At 42.7% G+C, this 23813-nt stretch overlaps 2 protein-coding genes across 2 annotated transcripts; both read right to left on the reverse strand.

Annotated features, from left to right (window-relative positions):
* Positions 1–239: 239 nt before the first annotated feature.
* On the reverse strand, positions 240–1308 carry LOC111379771. The gene is made up of 4 exons (XM_023003210.1): positions 1160–1308; positions 928–1070; positions 767–822; positions 240–671 (listed from the first exon to the last, which is right to left on the reverse strand). The coding sequence occupies exons 1-4, from the start codon at positions 1306–1308 to the stop codon at positions 240–242; spliced, it is 780 nt and encodes a 259-aa protein (XP_022858978.1).
* Positions 1309–1962: 654 nt separating this feature from the next.
* On the reverse strand, positions 1963–2688 carry LOC111379772. Its single transcript, XM_023003211.1, has 3 exons — positions 2458–2688; positions 2197–2331; positions 1963–2085 (listed from the first exon to the last, which is right to left on the reverse strand). The coding sequence occupies exons 1-3, from the start codon at positions 2686–2688 to the stop codon at positions 1963–1965; spliced, it is 489 nt and encodes a 162-aa protein (XP_022858979.1).
* Between the last annotated feature and the right edge of the window lie 21125 nt (positions 2689–23813).

Here is a 23813-nt window from a genome sequence, read left to right on the forward strand (position 1 = left end):
TATTCTGGCGTCCCAAGTTGAATGGTGGACTTTTGGTTGGAGAAGTCACCGCCCTAATAGTGTTTCAGCCTTTGCCCATTAACAGTGAAGGTACGCTTAGTCTCATGGCTGATTTGTATGGCCCCCTGTGGTAGGACTTTCGTGACGGTGTAAGAACCCGACCACCGTGATCGTAGTTTTCCTAGGAACAGCTTGAGTCTCGAATTATACAATAGCACTTGCTGCCACACTTCGAATTCTCATTTTTGAATATGCATGTCATGCCACTTCTTGGTTTGTTCCTTGTAGAGTTTTGAATTTTCATAAGTTTCCATTCTAAATTTATCTAATTCATTAAGTTGCAGTAGGCGCTTTTCACCGATGACACTCAAGTCCATATTTAACTGTTTCATAGCCCAATATGCCCGGTGCTCCATTTCTAGTGGCAGATGGCACGCTTTTTCAAAAACTAGGTGGTATGGAGACATGCCTATCGGTGTCTTGAATGTTGTCCTGTAAGCCCACAATGTATCGTCCAGCTTTTTAGACCGGTCCTTTCTAGATGAGTTCACTATGACCTCGAGTATTCTCTTTAGCTGTCGATTAGATACTTCAACTTGCCCGCTGGTTTGTGGATGATATGGGGTAGCAACACGGTGTTTAACGCCATATTTATTCAACAGTTGCTCAAACTGGCAATTACAAAGTGTTTGCCCCCGTCACTGATTATAGCTCGCGGTGTACCATATTAGGTGAAAATATATTTCTTCAAGAACCCAATTACTACCTTTGAGTCATTTGTTGGCAGTGCAACTGCTTCTACCCATTTTGACACATAGTCCACTGCTACCAAGATGTACTGATTTGAGAATGAATGGGAAAAAAGGTCCCATGAAGTTAATTTCCCACACATCGAATATCTCCACTTCCAAAATGTTATTCAGTGACATTTCATTCCTCCTCGAGATATTTCCAGTGCATTGACATCTGTCACACCTCTTGACAAACTCAAAGGCGTCTCTAAACAGTGTAGGCCAGTAGAACCTTCATTGTAGAATCTGTGTAGCTGTTTTCGAAGCCCCCAAAGTGGCCTGCATATGCAGATGAGTGGCAGTACTTGAGAATCTCATGTACTTCTTCCTTAGGTATGCATCTCCTTACTATTTGATCAGCCCCTCACCTATAGAGAATTGGATCCTCCCAGAAATAATACTTCAATTCGGTGAAGAACTTTTTTCTCTGGTGACTTGAGTAGTCCGGCGGTGGGATGGAACTGGCCAAGTAATTGATGATATCTGCGTACCAAGGTGCTTCATCTACTCTCAACATCTACTCATCTGAGAAGATCTCATTGATGTCCACTAATTCTTCTATCTCCCCAGGCTCTAATCGGGAGAGGTGGTCCATTACTACATTCTCACTGCCCTTCTTATCTCGTATCTCGATATCAAATTCTTACAGCAATAGCACCCAACGAATCAATCTCGACTTTGCATCCTTCTTTGTGATCAAATACTTTAATGTAGCATGATCTGTGTCGACGATGACTTTAGACCCGACAAGGTATGATCTGAATTTGTCGAATGTATATACTACGGCCAACAGCTCCTTTTCAGTGGTGACAAAATTGATTTGCTCATCATTTAGAGTTCTGCTTGCATAGTAGATCACATGAAAAATCTTGTTCCTCCGCTGTCCTAATACTGCACCCACGGCGTGATCACTAGCATCACACATCAATTCAAAAGGCAGTTTCCAATCTGGTGCTACAATTACTGGTGCTTCCATGAGCTTCTCCTTTAAAGTGTTGAATGCTGTGAGACATTCCTCATTAAACTCAAAGGTCACGTCTTTCATTAGCAGATTGCATAATGGCTTAGTGATCTTCGAGAAATCTTTTATAAATCTCATGTAGAACCCCACATGCCCCAAGAAGTTGCGAACTCTCTTAACTGATGTAGGCGGTGGTAACTTCTTAATAACTTAAATTTTTGCTTTGTCCATCTCAATTCCTTTTGCCGAGATCCGATGCCCGAGTACAATGCTTTCCTGCACCATAAAGTGGCATTTCTCCCAATTTAAAACCAAGTTAGCCTCATTGTATCTCTATAAGACCAAATTTAGGTGTTCTAGACATTCATTGAATGAAGATCCAAAAACTGAGAAGTCGTCCATGAAAATCTCAATAAACCTTTCAATCATATTGGAGAATATTGCCATCATACGCCTTTGAAATATGGTTGGAGAGTTGCAAAGACCAAAAGACATCGTACGATAAGCAAAAGTATCGTAGAAGCAAGTAAAAGGGGTCTTCTCCTGATCATCTGGTATGACAGGTATCTGATTGTAGCCCTAGCATCCATCAAGGAAGCAGTAGTATGAATGTCCAGCCAACCTCTCCAACATCTGATCAATGAATGGGAGTGGAAAGTGATCCTTTCGTGTAGCTGCATTGAGTTTGCGATAATTGATGCAAACTCTCCATCTCGTAATTGTTCTGGTGGGAATTAATGCATTCTTCTCATTTTTCACCACTGTGATTCCCCCTTTTTTCGACACCACTGGAATTGGACTAATCCATACACTATCTGAAATTTGGTAGATAATTCCTACATCCAGTAATTTCAGTATCTCTACCCTGACTACTTCCTTCATGTTTGGATTCAATCTTCTTTGACCCTCTATACTTGGCTTGCAATTTTCTTCCATTAAAATTTTATGCATACACAGAGAAGGGCTGATCCCTTTACTGTCAGTTATTGTTCACCCAATCGCCGTCTTGTTCTCTTTGAGTATCCTGAGCAATTTTTCTTCCTCCATCGTACTGACTGTGTTTGAAATGATTACTGAAAGTGTATCTGACTCCCCCAAATATGCATATCTGAGATGTGGCGGTAGTTGCTTGAGTTCTAAAACCGGTGGTTGCTGAATAGAAGGCAGTGGCTTTGTATTTCCCGTCCCCAGTTCCTCGAAGTGCCTCTTTCGGGCATATGACAGGTTGGTCTCCAAAAACCTCGCACATGTTTCAACTTCAAGAGAATCTGATTGAACTGATTGGGATTGCGCAAAGCATGCTTTATAGGCGTCAGATGGGCCGTGAAGTAAGAATGTTTCTTGTACTGCCTTGTCAATGATGTCAACTTGGTAACAAGTATCTGATTCTGCTGGCAATTTCATGACCTTGAATACATTGAACGAGATCTGCTTCTCTCCCAATCTTAAGATCAACTGCCTCCTTTGAATATCAATTAATGCTCTCCCTGTTACCAGAAATGGTCTGCCAAGTATCAATGGGACATCCTTGTCTTCTTCCATGTCCGAGATAAGAAAATTCGCTGGGAATATGAACTTTTCAACCTTGATAAGCACATCTTCAATTATCCCGCTGGGATGTGTCAGTAACCTGTCCGCCAGCTGAAGTGTCACAGTAGTCTCTTTAGCTTCTCCCAAGTTGAGTTTCCTAAAAATGGACAGAGGCATTAAATTAATACTTGCACCGAGGTCACATAATGCTTTATCGAAATAGACTTCACCAATAGTGCAAGGAATAGTAATACTCCTTGGATCTTTCAGTTTTGGTGGGAGCTTTTTCTGGATTCTGGCACTGCATTCCTCTAGCTTGCGTTTGTTTGATATAATATCTTTGAGAAACTTCGTGTAGCTAGGCATCTGAAATAGTGAATTGGCTACTGGGATGTTGATATAGAGATTTTTGAAGACTTCTAGGAATTTTTTGTACTGTTGCTCCAATTTTTGCTTCTTCAACCGCTGTGGAAAGGAAATCGGAGGCTCGTATGGGTTGACTATGACTTTGGCCTTATCCTGTGACTTTTATGAATTTTCCTTTAAAGTTGATTCCTTTACAACAGTCTCTTCTTCAGCAGGGGAAGATGTCTCTCCAATCACACTCAGTCTCTTGACATGGATTTCAGGTAATTGTACTCCACTTCGAGTTGTAATGGCCTTGGCTTGCTCTTTGGGATTGATTTCTGTGTTACTCGACAAGTTACCTGACATTCTGCCAGTCAATGCGATGGCCAACTATCCCATTTGAGTTTCCAAATTTTTGATGGCTGCATTTTGATTTTGAAGTGTAGCTTCGGCTTTCTCCATGAATTTTCCTATCATATCTTCCAATTGAGGCCTCTTCTCTTGTTGTTGAAATTGTCCCTGTGACCTATTTTGATTCTGGTTGCTCCAAGAGAAGTTGAGATGCTTTTTCCAACTGGGATTGAAAGTTTCTCCATATTGATTGTGTTGTTGGTGTTGTCCCCATTGTGCATAGTCTGCTTGCTCAATTCCTTGTATGAGTGGCATTCCGATATTTTATGCTCAGCTCCACATTCCTCACAATTGCTCTTCTTAGCTTGTGCTGTTTGTGATATGCTTTCCACCTTGTGATACAGAGAGTCGATTTTTACAGATATTGCTGAATAAGTATCCACCTCGTAGACACCCGGAGTTTTCCTTGGAATCGCCCTCTCAGAAGACCACATGGCTGATGTGGTAGCCATTCTCTCAAATAATTCCAATGCCCCATCAATTGTTCATGTGGATATTGAACCATCTGACACTGAATCCACCATTGTCTTGTGGTATGGAAGTAACCCTGTGTAGAAGAATCGAATTTAGATTTTTTTATCAAACCCATGTTGAGGGCACTTCCGGAGCATGTTTTTGAATCTGTTCTAAGCTTCGTCAAATGATTCGGTTTCTCCTCGACTAAATACTGATATGTCATATCTCAGCTTCGCTATCTTGGCTGGGGAGAAAAACTTTGTGCAGAATTTGTGTACCAACTTGTTCTATGTAGTGATACTCGCAATCGGAAGTGAATCCAACCATTCAAGTGCTCTATCTCGCAGCATATGTGAAAACAATCTTAGCCTAATAGTATCATCCAAAATCCCTTGATATCTGAAATGTTGACACATATCCAAAAATGGAGATATGTGTGTATGTGGATTCTCCTCAGCTTTGCCATAAAACTGGTGTCCATTTTGAAATAGCTGTATTATATTGGTCTTCAACTGGAAATTTGGCTGCCCAAACGGTGGATACATTATGCTGGATTGACTTTGAATCACTTGAGGAGTCAAGAAATCTCCTAGAATCTCATTTCCTTCGTCCATTGTCTCTCCTTCATTAGCTTGAATAATGGGATTGTTTAGTTTGTTAGCCATTTGTACTTGTGCTTCTCGGTGATTTCTTTGTAGTCAATGAAAGGTGCGCTCGATTTCAGGATCAGCTAAAATCAATTCTCCTCCAGTCGATCGTGGCATGCATATCTGAGAAACAACACCAGTACGAGCACTGAGATTCAAACAATTTAAATAACTAAAACACAAATAAGGGATACTAACCTAAAATAAAAACAAAAACAAAATTATTCTAGCAAAATAGAAATTGAAGTTCGAATTAGTGCCTCGAGAAATAAAATTAAACTAAACTCAATCCTCGCACCAGTGCCAAAAACTTGTTCACGAAATTATTTCTTTCGATTTAAAACTATCGCAAGTGTACGGTTCGTTAACAAGTAATAAAGTGGATTAAATAAGTCTGAATATCGTCCCACAGAGATTGATTAGTTCAATTTTACCTATCGTCGCCTTAACCGAAACTGATTTACTAAAGTGAATGTGAACTTAATTAAAACCCTAATTTTGGAAAGAAAATCCTAATTATGCAATTTTTATGATTGACTCAAATTAAATACACAAAACAATATTTTTAACACTCTAGAATGAATTCAAATGTCGAGGACGCACGTTTATTATAATCAATAGAAATTAAACACACTAGGATCACGATTTTCCATGTAATTATCACTTTAAAACCCTAGTTTCACAATGTGACAACACACTTCAATTGTGACGAATCAATGTTCCTAAGTCTATCCAATATTCTCTCTCGAGATGTACCGAACCTATTTCTACATACCACCAGCCTATATTTTTATGATAAGTGCATATATAAAAATGCATGCGGTTTTATGAACACTTAAAGATTCACGTAGGGCATAGTGGTATATTTCTATCCCCTATCGAACCCTACGATGATTTATATTATGTCGAACATATTCCAATTCTCTCGAATGCAAGAATAAATCACCAAACTCACACAATTACGGGCCCTTAATTGCTGAAACAATAATTGCATATAAATTATTCAAAACAATAGAAATATGTCTTAATGTCAAATTGCAAAACTAGAAAATTAAAGATCAAATTACATGATACATCAATCTGCTAGCACATGAAAATCTAGCCTAACATGGTTAAAATAAAAGAATACATCAGATTTTAGATAAAAGGCATCACCGGGTTATGAAATCTTGAAAAATCTTGAAGCTCTTAATGTAAATCTTCGTTCTTGAACTCAAAATCCTCTCCAATGAGTGTTTTTCTACCTCCAATATGTTCTGCCTCTTTCTGGATGTCTTTGGTATTTATATCGCGTGAAAATTAGGTTACCAATAGAGTTTCAATCGTATAAGGAAACTGCAGAATCAACCCCGAATCTTGTTCTATGCGACCGCATAGTACATTTCTATGAGGTCCCATAGAGTAAAAAAATTTGAGAAAATATTCTCGGGAGGCCTCTATACGACCGCATAGAGGGATAGTGCTACCAACTATGCAAAATGTCTATTTTGGTCCTTGAACTTTCATTTTTCTTCATTTTAGTCCCTTTGTAATTCCTTCTTCTTCCAATCATCTTGTATCGCTTTTAAGTTCATACTTAGCATATTTGCATTCCCGGGTTGCCTTTTAGTTCTACTTTTGAATATTTGCATCCTTAGTCCTTGAACTATCACTTTGCTCCATTTTAGTCATTTTTCGGCTCTTTTCTCCTGAATTCCACCATTTTCATAGAAATACCTACATTGCATGAAGTCAATGAGATTAAGTTATAATTTAAATATTTTGCTCGTAATTAAGTCATGTTTGTGATCTAAATAAGTGTGCAAAAACACACTTATCAGTTTACAATAAAAAAATAAAAAATAAAAATTTTATACAACGTTTCCACACTTTTGTGCCCTACTCTTTCAAAATTGTATTGTACTCTCATGCCAAATTAAGTTGGGCCCAGCCCTTTGGGAAATGATGAAATTGGGTTTTCCTCATTTGTCGGCTTACTTATCCATTGCCAGATAACACTTAATGAAATGGGCCTAAAATCGGCTCCAATCTTGGACAACACATGTGCTGCTTTGGACAGTTAGATCACCTTATTGAAATCTACGTTGATGGAATGGAAATATAAATGCTACCTGAGTGGCTGTCCTACGTGACTTTTCATCTCTGATTTTGTTTGAGAAGCTTCTGGGTTTTCTCTCTATCTCTTCATGTCACTTCGTATTCCTTTAGTCTTCTTTTTCGTGTACTTTATGTAAATCCCTTAAACTTCTGGTCTTTGGGGTGTTAATCTGTACTTTGAGTCTTTGTGATTCTTCGATTAAAGGTTTAGAAGTTGAAATCAGAGTTAAGTTTGGTTTTTCGGTCCATTGATCTGTTCGAGCTATTTGGGGTTAGGTTTGTGGAGTTTTCATTTTGTACAAACAATGATGTTCTAAGCCCAAAATAATCGAATCTTGATGTTAATGGTCATTTTTGATATTCTGTGTTCTTTTGAGACTCTTGGATTTGGATTGTAACAGTGGTATCAGAGACATTCTTAGCTAGTCGAGTCCACATCTTCGTGAATTGGTTGTGAAAAATTAATTTTTACAATCGAATCGTGAAAGATTTGACAAGTGGTAAAACCCTAGATCCTATTGGTGGTGGACTTTTGGGTTTCTTCTGGTGATTCTTTGGGAGATATTGGTTCTCTAGCAATTATTGGTTGAATCTTGGAATTGGGAGTTAGATATGAAATTCCTTGCAAGCCGGTCTGGAGATACCTAGGCATTTTTTTTTGTGTGACTCGAAGTTGTTGGTTAAAAATTTTCCTAACCCTAATCCTTTTCAATTTTGTGCCTCATTCCTTTTTATTTTAATTCGTGTGTTGGGTTTTGCCTTGACCTGAGGTCATGAACCTCACGGAATCCTAGTGAATTCCAACACATGGTTTAAGTTTGTTTCCCATGTATCTGTGTTAATCTTGTTATTTTATGTTCACTGAATCATATGTTATTTGTTGATTGCCTGATATTTTATATCTTTGAGTGACACTGTGTGTTGTTTAACTTTGTTTGGGATATATGCACTTTACTGTTGAACATTGACTTCAAACATTTTCTTGTATTGATTAAAAGCCTTCTTTTTTCAAATGACAACTACTACATTTGAACTTGGTGTTTTTAATGGAAAAGAAGATTTTTCCCATTTGGAAGCAAAAAATTAAAGGAGTCATTTTTCAACAAAAGGTTTCAAAAGCAATAATTGGTGAGTTTCCTGCAACTATAACTACTGAAGAAAAAACTGAATCTGATGAACTTACTTATATTTCTATTATTCTTCATTTATCTGATCAAGTATTGAGAAAAGTAGGAAAGCTTGATAATGCTAAAGACTTGTGGGAAAAATTGGAAGAACTTTATTTAGTTAAGTCTTTACCCAATAAAATTTTTCTTTTAGTGAGATTTTTTTAGCTTTAAGATTGATTTGTCTAAAGACTTAGATAATAATCTTGATATTTTTAATAAATTGGTACAAGATATCACTGGTGCTGGGGGACAAAGTATCTGTAGAATATAGGGCCGTGATCCTTCTTAATTACATACCTGAAGCTTATAGAGATGTCAAGATCACAATCAAGTATGATAGAGATTCATGGACCCCAGAGATAGTAGTATAGAATTGAAGGTTGAGGCTGAAAGGCAAGGTAAGAAATGTGAAAGTCTATTTGTGAGAGGTAGATCACTCACTAGGCAGGGTAATAATCAAAGTAGTCAAATCAGTCAGGGGATTAATACCTTTAACAAGAAAGGAAAAGGGAGACATAGGTCAGAGTCTAGAAATAGAAGTAGATAAATGTTATGGGTGTGGTAGAACATGACATCATATTAAGGACTATTCAAAAAAAAAAAAAGAACAAATAGATATGAGGATGGATTAAGGAAATGTTGTTGAACCATTAGGTGATAAGACTATTGATGTCTATGTAGTGACTATTTCCACTTTTGATCTGAAAACTGCAAACTTTGCAAATCATAGTGATCAGACTATAGAGTGGATTCTAGATTCAAGCTGCACTTTTCATATGATCTCTAGGAGACCTTGGGTAGAGGACTTTAAGGATCTTGATGGAGGGGAGGTAGTTATGAGCAATAATGTTGCCTGCAGAGTTAATGGGAAAGGTAGTGTGACTTTGAAATTTGAAAATGGGTACACCTTTACCTTGGAAAGGGTGAGGTATGTTGCTGATTTGAATAGAAATTTAATTTCAATGGGCAATCTAGATGACATAAGCCTGCAAGACAGGTTTGGAAATGTTCACTTGAAAATAATGAAGGGTCCTTAGTTATTTTCAGAGGTACCAAAAGAAATGGAATATATGTCACTAGAGCCAGTGTCATAAGTCACATTGCAGAATCCTGTAGTTCTGAGAGTGATGCAACCCTAAAATGGCATAATAGATTGGTCCATGTTAGTAAAAAAATGCCTGCACATTTTAAGTAAAAGTGGAGCCTTTGGTAGTGATATTATTTCTAAAGTCCCCTTTTGTGAGTATTGCACCTTAAACAAATAGCATAGACTTCATTTTAACACTAGAAAGCACAATACAACATCTATCCTCGAGTACGTACATTCTGATTTTTGGGGCCCATCAGCCACCACATCTCAAGGTGAAAATAAATATTTTTTTTTATCCTTGATTGACGATTTTCCAAAAAAAAAAAAAGTATGTGTTTTTATTTTGAACCAAAAATCAAGTACTTTTAAAAAGTTTAAAGCCTGGAAATTTTTAATTGAAAATCAAATGGGTAAAAAGATTAAAATTTTGAGAATAGACAATGGTCTAAAATTATTTAATGCTGATTTGACAAACTGTGTGAAAATGATAGGATTTTAAGGCATAAAACTATTCCATATAATCCACAATAAAATGGTGTACCTGAGAGAATGAATTTGACAATTTTAGACAAGGTTATATGCGTGATTTTAGTTTAGGTGTCCCTAAAATTTTGTAGGGTAAGGCTGTTATGATAGCTGTATATATCATAAATAGAACACCAACTAGTTCTCTAGATGGAAAAACACCTAAGAAGGTGTGGACAAGTAAACTGGTTGATTATACCCCTTTAAGAACGTTTGGCTATGCATCCTATTCCCACCAAAGTTTGGGAAAACTGGACCCTAGGTCCTAAAAATGTGTTTTCATGGGATACCTAGAATGAGTGAAAGTGTATAAGCTTTGGGTGAAAGACAATAAGGGTTTTAAGATGATAACTAGTAGAAATGTGACCTTTAGTGAAACTAAGATGTCTTGCTTGAGTGAAAGGATCTCTAGAGAAATCCATGAAAGTGAAAAAGAAAGGACTAGATTACATGTAGAGCAAGAGTCTTCCCCTAAACTCTTTAATGAGGGCCAGGGTAAAACTCAAAGTGGTAATGTGTCAGTTTCTCGTGAACATAGTGAAAGCAGTGTTCAAGTATCTAACAATGATTTGGGAAATCTTTAGATGATTATCTACTAGCCAAAGATAGGACTAGAAGGAAGATAAGAGAACCCGTGAGAATCAATGATTATTTGTCCCTTGTTGTCCTGTCATATCAAGATTTGGCATTTAAAGAGCCAAAATCTTATGAAGAAGCGTCAGTTGCCAACTCTCTAAAGGTGGTAGCCTGCTATAGAAGAGGAAATTAAGTCATTAGTAAAAAATAATACTTGGAACCTTGTGCCTAAACTTTAAAATAAGTCTTTGGTAGACTGCAAGTGAATCTATAATATTAAGGAATGAAAATTCTCTAAACCGGCCCCTTAGATTCAAAGCCAAATTAGTGGCTAAAGGACTTACCCAAAAACTTAGCATAGATTACAGTAAGATTTTTTCCCCTGTTGTAAAATACACTACTATAAGAATTATGCTTGTTTTAGTTGCACAATATGACCTTGAACTTGAACAAATAGGTGTTAAAACTGCTTTCTTATATGATGATCTTGATGAGACTATATATATATATGCCAGCCATAAGGATTTGTTGATATCAAGAGACCTAATCATGTGTGTTTTTAAAAAAAATCATTATATGACCTAAAACAATCCTCTATGCAATGGTACAAAAGGTTTGATAACTTTGTGTCATCTGTTGGTTTTATAAGAAGCTCTTTTGATTATTGTCTTTATCTAAAAAAAAAGGTGATAATAATTGCATGATTGTGCATCTGCTTTTGTGTATGTATGATATGTTATTTGTTGACCCCAAAAAGTATTGTCAACAGATGTCGGACCCACCCACGCATATGTGAGCGAAGATCCTACACGCAAGACACATGGACGGTCTAGAATGAAAGAATCAGGGGCGTGGGAGTAGCTCAACGACACGGGACGAGAACGTTCGGAATCCAGCTGGATGTTCATAATCCGATTGTACAATAATTAACAATCGGCGCTCAAGAATGTGAATGTAAATATAAATATATATGAACTCGTATTTTGTTGTAAGATAATATGAAAGAGAGAATAAAGTATGGTTTCTTGTATTGATTCTTGCATTAGTTCTTCAATGTTATACAAGGAAAGTATTTATAGTGTTACATGTGAAATGGCAGCCCTAAGATGAGGTGGAACGTGGCCTCATCTCTTTAATTCAAACATCCAATTCTAGGCATCATCCTTGACTCGATAGCTTGCTGCGCATTTATTGCTTATACAGAACTCCCATGCTAATTACAAGACTTGACATGTATACTTATGACAAAGGTTCCATCAACCATTCTAATAAGATCTTTACGTAGAAGATCTCTTGGGAGAAGTGATCATGGAAGACGTTCATTCATGGTTCGGGGGCTTCTGCTTCAGCTTTGGATTCGGGGCTTCTGGCACTCATGTAGTACTTTCGCTTTAGGGCTTCAGCTATCTTCCCAGGCCTCGGCATATGGGCTTCGGCATGAAAGGCATCAGATATACAAACCACCTCGGTTAGAGCGCCACGTGGTTCAGATTGAATGGGCCATAGGCCCACGTAGGTTGGCCAAGTATGACAACACGTAACAATAGTCCCCCAAGTCCAAGTATAGTCATTTATATAATGCGTGGACTTCAATGAAGTAAAGCCAGTGGGTTGGGTAAAAATTGAAAGAATTTTTGAACCATAAATAATAGTCCCCCAAGTCCAAGTATAAATATTTATATCATGGTTGGAGTTTGAAATGTGTTGTTGTGGGTGAATGATGAAGGAGCCGAGGTGGTGGCACGAACTGAATGTCCAAGGCTCGCGAGACCTGGTAGATGGAGATAAGTCGAGGTGGTTGGTAAATCGAACCTGTGAGGCTCGATGGCTGAACGTTGAAGATGAAGCCGAGGTGGTTGGGAAATCGAACTTGAGAGGCTTGATGGCTGAACGTTGAAGATGAAGCTGAGGTGGTTGAGAAATCGAATCTAAGAGGCTTGATGGCTGAATGTTGAAGATAAAGTCAAGGTGGTTGGGAAACCGAACCTGCGAGGCTTGATGGCTGAATGTTGAAGATGAAGCCGAGGTGGTTGGGAAACTGAACCTGCGAGGCTTAATGACTGAACGTTGAAGATAAGGCTAAGGTTCATTGATAATAATTGTTCCTTGGCAGTTGTGCCAATGATTTGATGTTTTGTGCATGTTTTCGAGGAAAGGTGGCTGAACCATTGCAACTTCCAAGGTGCCTGGTGCCGCCGAATTAAAATCGTAATTATTAGAACAGTTGGAGCTTCTAGAAGCAGACGCATTAGCTGAGGTACGTGGGAGACACGCTTAAATCTGAGGCGTAGGTTTGAAAAACCGTTTGAATTCTACGCCTCGAATTTGATTTAAAATGAAGGGTTTAGATTGAATGAGCTTCGATCTGACGGTAGGGGTTCATCCTAGCCCTTTATAAAAGGCGAGAGAACTCTCTTTTTCTGAATTTTCCAGCACTTGTAATCTGATTTCTTTTCTTAGAACTTAAACATTCTGGCGTTGAGGCAAGTCCGTTCACTGCTTTTCCAACACTGTTTGTGTAGTTTTTTAGTAGGTATTTTTCACAAAAAATCCTCCTTTTACTGCGTTCTTAGTTATTTTAGTCGACTTTAGCTAGGGATTGGTCACTGTCGCGTCGTTTAGTCGGGGGTCTAGTTATAGGGGGACTCCTAGGTTGAGCAGATTGTTATGACTGAGGAGAAAGTAGATTACAATGTAGAATGGGGGCGTCTAGGGTCCATTCGAATATGACATCGAAGAGGTTGGGGGAGATAAGGGAGAGGTACTATATACCTCATTATGTGGAGATGTTAATGCCCGAGACCCATGAGCGAGCCTGTTATCTAAGGCCTGGGTGCGTGGAAATGAGCGAATACTTGTTTAAGGCAGGTATGCGTCTTCCTCTACACCCCTTCTTCAAGGCTGTGCTGAGGAATTTCATGTTATCGCCGACCCAGGTCCTACCAAATAGGTAGAGCCAATTGGTCGACTCGTACTTCCTGTGGAAGGAAGTGTCGCTTGGGGAGGACATGCCTCTCCACATCTTCATGACCCTATTCCAGCCTAGGGTAATAGGTAAGAAATCGAAGGGGTGGTATTACTTGACTCCCTGGGGGGCCCATGCTCCTTTTGTGGTAGGGCTGCCTTCTTCCATAAAGGAGTGAAAGGAGTCGTGGTTCTGGGTTAGGGGCAGGTGGCAGGCCGTGGAGGGAGACAAAGCCCTGTCTTGCACAGTACTAACCCAGTACCATGAAGCTCGTGAGTCTCCCAGCCTACGTAGTTTGCATTCCGTTTTCAACTTTAATTTTTCCTATAATTGTTGAGGCCTCGTTTACAGATAGCAGTACGAGGTTCGAGCTGAACAGGGAAGAGTTTGAAGTGATAGAGGACATTTACAAGAGACCTCTGAAGCTTCGCCACTTTGACCACCTCATCAACAGAACTCGCTATTTCCTCGACTTCAAACTGATGGCCTCCAGGGGTATAAAGCTCTCACATTTGTATATTTTTGTGTTTTCGTTTTGGTACTGACGCGCTGTGTTCTGCAGATAAGTTTAAGAAGGAGTACCCAGCTCCTGACATGGCGTCTATACTGAGGACAACTTCTACTGTGAAGGCGAGGCCCCTAAAGTCGGGGTCAAGTGGTGCCAAGGAGGTCCGAGGTAGAGTTGAACGTCTCTCCAAGGACAGTACCTCGTGGCCTTCCGAAGAGGGGACCCCCCAGAGGCCAGAAAAGCCTAAAGAGTCTCGGGGGAAGGAGAAAGTCCCTAAGGAACCAAAGAAGAGGAAGCTGGTGCATATCTCTAGCTCGTCTGGCAAGTTTGGGACTTCTATGTCCCATGAAGGCAAAGAAGTCAGGCAGCCAAAGCTACTAGAAGCTACCTCGAAAGCAGTTAAGATTAAAATGGTAAGGTGCGCCGAGGCTGAAGAGGCGAGGGAGGAGGCTGCAAGGAGAGAAGCTGAGGCAGTCGAGGAGGAGGCTGCCAGACAAAGGCCTGCTCGAGTGCAAGGGAAGTCTCCGAGCTTCCTTACCAGAAGGGAGGAGCCTTTGGCCCCAACTTTGGTGGAGGCCTCGCCACCTGAGATTTGAGGCGCTACTGAGAGTTTTTATAAATTCTGGACGGATTGGTGGCAGCTGCACACCTCCTCCTGTGATGCCACAAACCTGACAAGGGCTCTTGTAAGCCAAAGTGTTAGGACTTCTGGCCTTACACTGGAATGCAGGGAGGCCCTCACTGACTTCCAGACGAGGACCATCGCCTTAGAGAGGAAGACAACATCCCTTGTAGAAGAGCTAAGGTAGCTAGGATCGAGGCTGAGGTATCTAGGGCTGAAAAACTTGAAGAATCGGCCAAGTTGGAGTCTACTTTGGCCCAGATAGAGGCATTGAAGAGGAAGGTACATGAGTCCCAGTGTGAGGTTGCCTCCTTGACTAAGAAGGTGGAGGTTTTCAATGATCACCAGAAGGTGACAGTCGAAGCCTTGGAGAAGGCTAACAGGGAGCTGGCAGGGGCCCAAGATTCATACAAGTATATCGAGGGCCAAATTAAGTGGTACGTTGATGACACAACCCATGCTAGAGAGGAAGCCCAAAATGCAAGGGAGGAGGCAGTGAAAGACTACATCGCCAACTTCCACAATACCGAGGAGTACTAGAGCTTTAGCACTTACTGGAGGAACTTTGCTTATGCCGAAGTGATGGAGCAGGCTGAGGAGTTGTATCCCAATCAAGATCTGTCGCAACTCAGGTTGGAGTTTGTGGACGAAGTACGTCAAACCCCAGCTGATGAAGTGGTGGGAGATGAGGTAGCAGAGGCAGAAGAAGCAATGTCTGGTGCTCAGGCTTAGGATAGTTTTCTTTTCAGTTATTCACGATGTATTGGCCTCAGGGCCCCCTTTTGTAATCTTAGTTGAAAATCAATATAACCTCCTTCTTATTCAAGCGTGTTGGCCTCGTTAAATAATTGAACATAATGTTGATTGAAGAACTAAATAACTTTAATTGGGTATCCTAACTCCAATCACTTAAACGAATAAATTGTATGCAAGCCTCACGTGTTATGACCAATATGGGACTTAAGCAAATGAATTGTACTTGAGCTTAATAATTGTAACCTGAAGGGATCCTGAAAGTGGACCGTGTTGCAGTTGAACTAGGAGTTTTACTCTGATACGAGGTGGCCCAGAGATGTGACCCCGGCCTCTTCTCCGAGGTGATGACGCTTCCCAACATGGTGGATGGTGTAGCCATGTTGAGACTTCTTCCCTTGGCATTCAGCCTCGCCAAAGGGAGGCATGTGCATGCGCCTCGGAGTCCGAATGAGGTGGCCCAGAGATGGGACCCCGGCCTCTCCTCTGAGGTGACGACGCTTCCCAACATGGTGGATAGTGCAGCCATGTTGAGGCTTCTCCCCTTGGCGTTCAGCCTCGCCAAAGGGAGGCATGTGCATGCACCTTGGAGTCCGAACGAGGTGGCCCAAAGATGGGACGCTGGCCTCTCCTCTGAGGTGACGACGCTTCCCAAAATAGTGGATGGTGCAGCCATGTTGAGGCTTCTCTCCTTGGCATTCAGCCTCGCCAAAGAGATGCATGTGCATGCACCTCGGAGTCCGAACGAGGTGGCCCAGAGATGGGACCCCGGCCTCTCCTCTGAGGTGATGACGCTTCCTAACATGGTGGATGGTGTAACCATGTTGAGGCTTCTCCCCTTGGCGTTCAACTTCGCCAAAGAGAGGCATGTGCATGCGCCTCGGAGTCCGAACGAGGTGGCCCAAAGATGGGACGCTGGGCTCTCCTTCGAGGTGACGATACTTCCCAACATGGTGGATGGTGCAGCCATGTTGAGGCTTCTCCCCTTGGTGCCCAGCCTCACCAAAGGGAGGCATGTGCATGCGCCTCGGAGTCCGAACGAGGTGGCCCAGAGATGGGACCCCGACCTCTCCTTAGAGGTGACGACGCTTCCCAACATTGTGGATGGTGCAGCCATGTTGAAGCTTCTCCCTTTGGCGCTCAGTCTTGCCAAAGGGAGGCATGTGCATGCACCTCGGAGTCCGAACAAGGTGGCCCAAAGATGGGACGCTGGCCTCTCCTCCGAGGTGACGATGCTTCCCAATATGGTGGATGGTACAGCCATGTTGAGGCTTCTCCCCTTGGCGTTCAGCCTCCCCAAAGGGAGGCATGTCCATGCGCCTCCGAGTTTGAACGAGGTGGCCCAGAGATGGGACCCCGGCCTCTCCTCCGAGGTGACGACACTTCCCAATATGGTGGATGGTGCAGCCATGTTGAGACTTCTCCCCTTGACGTTCAGCCTTGCCAAAGGGAGGCATGTGAATGTGCCTCGGAGTTTGAACGAGGTGACCCAAAGATGGGACGCTTGCCTCTCCTCCGAAGTTAGGAAGTAATACGACACGTTAATTTAATCATAGAATTTTATTGAACCATAAAAATGTTACAAGAGCTAGGAAAGATCATCCAGCGAGGTAGTACATTCATTGGTAATAGATTCTGAGGTGCTCGATGTTCCATGGACGGGGTTGGGCCTTGCCGTCCATGTCTTCAATCCAATAAGTCCCAGGGTGAATTTCTTCTATGATTTTATATGGTCCTTCCTAGTTCGGACCTAGGAAACCAGAACCAGGTTCATTTGAGGAGAGGAAGACTCTCCTAAGTACCAAGTCGTTGACTCGAAATGACGTCTTTTTTACCTTTGAGTTGAAGTACTTCGTCATCTTTCTTTGGTATGTGGCGAGCTTCAACTGGGAGTCATCTTTTCTCTCTTCAATGAAGTCGAGGTCGCACCTCTGAAGCTCATCGTTTGTGATTTCACTATAATGCAGACGTCTTAGAGACGGGAGTCCGACCTCAACGGGGCTCATCGCCTCTGTACCATATGCCATGAGGAAAGGTGCTTCCCCAGTTGGCGTCCTCGTGGTGGTTCGAATTGCCCAAAAAACTTGTGGTAGCTCGTCAACCCAGGCCCCTTTTGACACACCAAGCTTCCTTTTTAGGACGTGTTTGATTGTTTTGTTGACAGCCTCAACTTGCCATTTGCTTGTGGGTGGTGAGGCGTGGAGAAATGCTTCTTGATACCGAGTTCTTCGCATAGTGCTCTGACCTTCTTGTTGTTGAATTGTCTACCATTGTCTGAGACAATTGAGTAGGGAATCCCGAACTGACATATAATATTCTTCTACAAGAACGTGGAAGTGTTGGCTTCTGTGATTTTTATCAGTGGTTCAGCCTCAACCCATTTCGTAAAGTAATCAATTACAAAGCTTGCACCTTCTCTACCTTTCGGTAGAGGACCTAAGAGGTCCACACCCCATTTCGAGAAAGGCCAAGGGTTGGAGACCGCGGTCAAATCCTGCGACGATTACCTTTGTACCGAAGAGAAATGTTGACATTTGTCACACTTTCGTACAAACTCGAGGGCGTCCCTTTTCAGGGTAGGCCAGTAGTACCCTTGCCTCAATATCTTTTGTGCCAAAGATAGACCTCCAAAGTGATTGTCGCACACGTCCTCATGGACTTCTCTTAATATATAAGTAGCCTCTTCTCTCCCAACACATTGTAAGAGTGGGGAGAAGAAGCTACTCTTATAAAGAACATCATCAACGAAGAGAAAATGGGCTGACCTCTTCCTTAGCTTGTAGGCCTCATGATTGGCTGCATCCAGGTAGAAGTTCCAACGACCCACATTACATTAGGGGCCTCGGTGGATGGCAGGAGAAGATGCTCTATAGGTACTATTGTGAGTAGTTCTGAATCCTTACTACTAGCGAGCTTGGATAGTGCATCCGCATGAGAATTTTCCATGCGAGGGTTCTAGGTTAGTTCAAACTTTTCAAAGGATGGGATGAGGTTCATCACCATTTTCAAGTAGAAGGCCATCGTTTTGTCCTTGGCTAAGAAGTTACCATTTACTTGGCTAACAACCAACTAAGAATCACTGCTGATGAGGAGCCTCTTTACTTGCATTTCCTTGGCCAGCCTGAGGCCTGCAAGTAGTGCCTCGTATTTTGCTACATTGTTGGTGGCCTTGAACTCGAACCTCACCTTTGAGTTTAGCTTGTGACCTTCATGGCTAATGAGGACAACTCCAGCACCTGAGCCAACGTCCCCAGCCGACCCATCAACGAATAAGTTCCACATAGGGGGCTCGACGAGTTCCATGATTTCATCTACCTCGGGTAAGTTGGCGAATTTTGCCACAAAGTCAACCAAGGCCTAACCCTTGATGGCTGTCCTAGCCTTGAACACGAGGTCAAATTCACTTAGCTCCACTGCCCACTTCAATAATCTTCCCAAGGCATCAGGCTTTTGGAGCACTTGCCTTAGGGAAAAGTTTGTCAGCACGTGGATGGTGTGAGCTTGGAAGTAGGGTCTCAATTTCCTGGAGGCCGTGATTAAGGCCAAAGCGAGCTTCTCCATATCGGGGTAACGGGTTTTCGAAGATAGGAGTGCTTTACTTGTATAGTAAACTGGAAGTTGGGTGGTCCTCTCTTCTCGAGTCAGAACCGAACTAATGGCCTCATTGGAGACGGCCAGATATAACTGTAAGATCTCACCGGGCTTCGGTTTGGAGAGAAGGGGGCCTGCCCCAAGTGCCTTTTCAGGCCTTGGAAGGCCTCTTCACATTTCTCATTCCATTGGAACTTCTTCCCAACTTTTAGCGCTTTAAAAAATGGGAGGCATTTATCTGTAGCTTTGGAGACGAAGCGGCTAAGTGCGGCCACTAGTCCGTCAAACTTTGCACCTCCTTTGGCTTTTGAGGGGACCTCGTCTTATGGAGGGCCTCAATCTTCTCAGGGTTGGCTTCAATTCTACGTTGATTGACCATATATCCTAAGAATTTGACGAAGGCCACTCCAAAGGCGCACTTGAGGGGGTTGAGCCTCATCCTATATCTTTTCAAGATTTGGAAGGTACTGTTGAGGTATGTTATGTGCTCCTCAGCCTCCAAAATTTTCACCAACATGTCGTCCACGTATACCTCCATTGTCTTGCCGATGAGGTCCATAAACATTTTGTTGACAAGCTTTTGGTAAGTCGCTCCAGCATTTTTAAACCCGAAGGGCATCATCCTATAACAATAAAGGCCTCGGTCTATAATGAAAGAGGCGTGCTCCTCATCGGGCGGGTGCATAAGTATTTGGTTGTAGCCGGAGTATGCGTCCATAAAGCTCAACAACTCGTGCCCAGACGTGGAGTCTACTAGTTGATCAATCATTGGGAGAGGAAAGCTGTCTTCCGGGCAAGCTCTGTTGAGGTTGGTGAAATCGATACACACCCTCCACTTGCCATTGTGTTTCTTCACTAATATCGGGTTGGAGACCCACCTCGAATAGGTAACCTCCCTGATGAATCCATTTTGGATGAGCTTCTGAACCTCTTCCTTCAGAGCCTCGTACTTTTTAGGATTGAGGGCTCTCCTTTTTTATCTGTGTGGGGCAACCTTAGGATCGACCTTTAGGTGGTGGCAACTGACCTTGGGGGTCTATGCCTACCATGTCCTCATACTTCCAAGTGAAGACATCAAGGTTCTTAGGAAATCTTTAATCTTTTCCTTCAGAATGTTAGATAAGCCCTTGCCTACTTTCAACATCTTGGATGGGTCTCGGGGATCTACCGAGAAGCTCTCAAGTTCCTCAACTGAGGATGCTTGAGGTTCGTGTTCAATTATGTGAGGATCGATCTCATCAATGACCAAGACCTCCGGATTGGGTAGTGCATCAATCATATCGATATCTTCTGGTTCAGTGGGAGCATCACTTGGGACGTCAGCCATGACTATATCGGCTATGACTACATGGACGTCCCGGGGCTCTACCTTTTTTATGGAGCTTAGATAACACTCTCTCGATCCTCTTTGGTTACCTTTCACCGTTCCCACCCCATTTTTCGTCGGGAATTTCATGCATAGGTAATGGATGGAGGTAACTACTCCCAATTCTTTTAGGGCTGGCCTACCTAATACTCCATGGTAGGTCGATCAACTTTCGACAATGAGGAACTTCATGAAGTTCATCGTAGTTTGGGGAGACTCTCCCATATCCACCGCAAGTGTTATCTTTCCCCTTGGAGTGATGATATCTCCGGTAAATCCGTACAGAGGAGTTGTGGTGGGTGTCAACTGATGATCCAATATCATCTTGTCAAAGGCGGATCCGAATAGAATGTTGACAGAGCTACCTTTATCAACTAACATTCGCTTGAGCCCATTTCGGGCTATGACGACTCTCACAACAAGTGCATTGCAGTGGGGATAGTGAACTCCTTCAGCGTCCTCCTGGGTGAAGACAATGGGTGGAACTTGATTCCTCCGAGAGCTGTTGTCCACAATGTAGCTTGCCAAAGGGGGTGTTTAGCTTCCCGGGCGTAATTTCTTTTGGCGTTTCATGTCTCACCGTCGACATATGGGCCTCCAAATATGGTGTCTATCTCGTGGATAGGGGCCTCATCTTGGGCTTGTCGATTTCTTCAGTGCCTGCGTCCTTCCCTAGGTCTCTCCGTATCACGCTCCCTTCATCGTGGGAAAACATCCCTTTGACGGGGAACAGGCTCCTCAAGCCCACGTCGATTGTCGTGCCTGGGTGGCGGCCTATTTGCCTGGGGCGGTTCATTTCTGTCCCTAGGGGGTTCCAGCTGGGAGCGGTGCGCATAGTCTCGACAATCCACTATGTCGTGTCCATAGGACAGGTGGTGTACACAGTATCCTGGTGGGTTCTGATTTGACTTATTTCTAGGTCCCAAACCCCGGCCTCGGCCTCTCTCCCTACGGGATCCTTGTGGGGTTTTCGTCTGCTGGGTGTCAGTAATTAGGTTGATATCCTCATATGCCAAGGTAGGAACCACGTTCAAAGTGGTGGTGGCAAGTGCTTGGCCAGAACTCTCGTTTCCAACCTGGTTCATTTGATAGTCCATCAAGTGGGAGGTTAGCCCTTTAGCACGCTGCCTTTGAGGAGGTGGGAGGCCTCTACTTGCCATGTTCCTATGCTCAATCAGTTCTTCATTGATGATTTTTCGTCTCATCATCTCGAGTGGGGCATCATAGGTAGTGGGATCTTGATTTTGCACGTCCCTCCAGAATAGGGTATTCATGTTCAAACCTCCTCTTAATGCGGATAATGCCTCACGGTCGGTGACTTGCGCACAATGCGTCATCTCATCGGTGAAGCATGATAGGAAGCTTACCACTTTGCTTACCGCGAACCTCTTCAAGAATGTTGTCTTAAACTTGGGCCAGCTTCTTATGCTCCCAGGTGGTAACCTGCTATACCAAATTTCAGCCGCTCTACTAAGTGTCAAATGGAAAGCTCTACACTTCACAGTTGGGGTGGCGCCCCTTAGGCTCATGTGAGTTTTATAAGCATTTGGGTGCTTCTCTGGGTCACCTCTCCCATCATACTTTGGTATCTTTGGCATTACATAGTTGTTTGAAACCTGGGCACTCCTTAGTTCCCTCGAGAATGGCAAATTCTCATCGTCGTCGTCCAAGTCACAGGACCTCTGCTGTTCATCTGAATCATATTCTTCGGCCTCTTGCCGTGGTTGTTGGTGAAAGGTTTTGGGGCAGTTCCTAGCCTCTTCCTCCCTCCTCTGGCACCTATTTCTAGGTAGAGCAACACGGGGGGCATTTTCATGCCTTTCCTCCGGTCGCTGGGGTATCGGAGGTGGAGGCGATGGCCTTGTCCAAGGCTGGTGTGTCTGCTGTTGCCCAAGCCTTAGTTCAGTGGGGCTAATTTTGTCAAATACACTGCCTGCCTTCCTATGTCTTGACTCTTGCTCATATGAAGGTGGGAAGTTATTATGGTTCAATGGGACCTCGGTGGGTCGGCCAGAAGCGTAGTTGGAGGAAGCATCAACTTCCACGAGCTTCTACCTCGGCTATAGTCTAGCGAGGCAGTTCTATGACTTTCAATTTCATCTTCTTGCTGGTAATGCCCCTGAGGGGCGTATGGAGGAATGGGGAAGCTTCACTGGCCTTGCATTTGGGCATGAGCTCCCTCATAGCCAAGTTTTGGCTAGCAATATCTCTCATGTTGGCCGTCATGGCAGCCATTTCTCTTGATAGTAGTGTCGTCGCTCGCAATCCACCTCTTCTTTGGTGGTGGTAGAGTCTTTGCCAAGCTACTGGGGCAGCGTATGGAGGAGGTACATTTGCGTTTTCTCTTACCCTCCTGGGGTGTGTGTCTTCGTTTGAACTCATTTTCTTTTCGTCCGACTCTTCAGATTTTGCTAAGTTGTGGGGCTTCCTCTTGTTCTTTTTCAAGAACAAATCATTTTTCAAGGGGGATGCCCAAGTGTTCTTCAATAAGCTTTCACCACAAGGTTGTTTGTGGTTATGGTATGATTTTTCACAGATTATGTCAATCTGTTGACCCCAAAAAGTGTTGCCAATAGATGCCGAACCCACCCGCGCACACGTGAGCGAAGGTCCTACACGCTAAGACCCGTGGACGGTCTAGAACGAAAGAATCAGGGACGTGGGAGTAGCTCAACGACGCGGGATGAGAATGTTCGAAATCCAGTGGGATGTTCGTAATCTGATTATACAATAATTACTAATCGGTGCTTAAGAATGTGAATGTAAATATGTATGAACTCGTATTGTGTTGTAAGATAATATGAAAGAGAGAGTAAAGTGTTATTTCTTGTATTGATTCTTCCATTAGTTCTTCAATGTTATACAAGGGAAGTATTTATAGTGTTATATGTGAAATGGCAGCCCTTAGATAAGGTGGCGCGTGGCCTCAACTCTTTAATTCAAACATCCGCATCATCCTTGACTTGCTAGCTTGCTGCGCATTTATTGCTTATGCAGAACCCCCATGCTAATGACAAGACTTAACATGTATACTTATGAAAAACGTTCTATCAATCATTCTAACAAGATCTTTACGTAAAAGATCTCTTGGGAGAAGTGATCATGGAAGACGTTCCTTCATGGTTCGGGGGCTTCTGCTTCAGCTTCGGATTCGGGGCTTCTACCACTTATGTAGTACTTCCGCTTTAGGGCTTCGGCTATCTTCACAGGCCTCGACATATGGGCCTCGACATGAAGGGCCTCGGATATACAAACTACCTCGGCTAGAGTGCCACGTGGTTCAGATTGAATGGGCCATAGGCCCACGTAGGTTGGCCAAGTATGACAACACGTAACATTATTAATAGGCCAAAAGATCAGTGATACAAATGACATTAAAAAAGTGCTAAGTGTTGAATTTCAAATGA

Source organism: Olea europaea, unplaced genomic scaffold (genome assembly GCF_002742605.1).
Source record: "Olea europaea var. sylvestris unplaced genomic scaffold, O_europaea_v1 scaffold2032, whole genome shotgun sequence".
NCBI lineage: Eukaryota > Viridiplantae > Streptophyta > Magnoliopsida > Lamiales > Oleaceae > Olea > Olea europaea.

Coding starts and splice junctions, on each gene's coding strand:
- LOC111379771 (XM_023003210.1), bottom strand. CDS start 1,308: ATGTTGAGAGTAGATGAAGCACCTTGGTACGCAGATATCATCAATTAC. Junction 1,071..1,159: donor GAGGATCCAATTCTCTATAG/GTGAGGGGCTGA, acceptor CTGCATATGCAG/GCCACTTTGGGGGCTTCGAA. Junction 823..927: donor ATCTCGAGGAGGAATGAAAT/GTCACTGAATAA, acceptor TCTTGGTAGCAG/TGGACTATGTGTCAAAATGG.
- LOC111379772 (XM_023003211.1), bottom strand. CDS start 2,688: ATGGAAGAAAATTGCAAGCCAAGTATAGAGGGTCAAAGAAGATTGAAT. Junction 2,332..2,457: donor GAACAATTACGAGATGGAGA/GTTTGCATCAAT, acceptor GATGGATGCTAG/GGCTACAATCAGATACCTGT. Junction 2,086..2,196: donor TATTTCAAAGGCGTATGATG/GCAATATTCTCC, acceptor TTGGTCTTATAG/AGATACAATGAGGCTAACTT.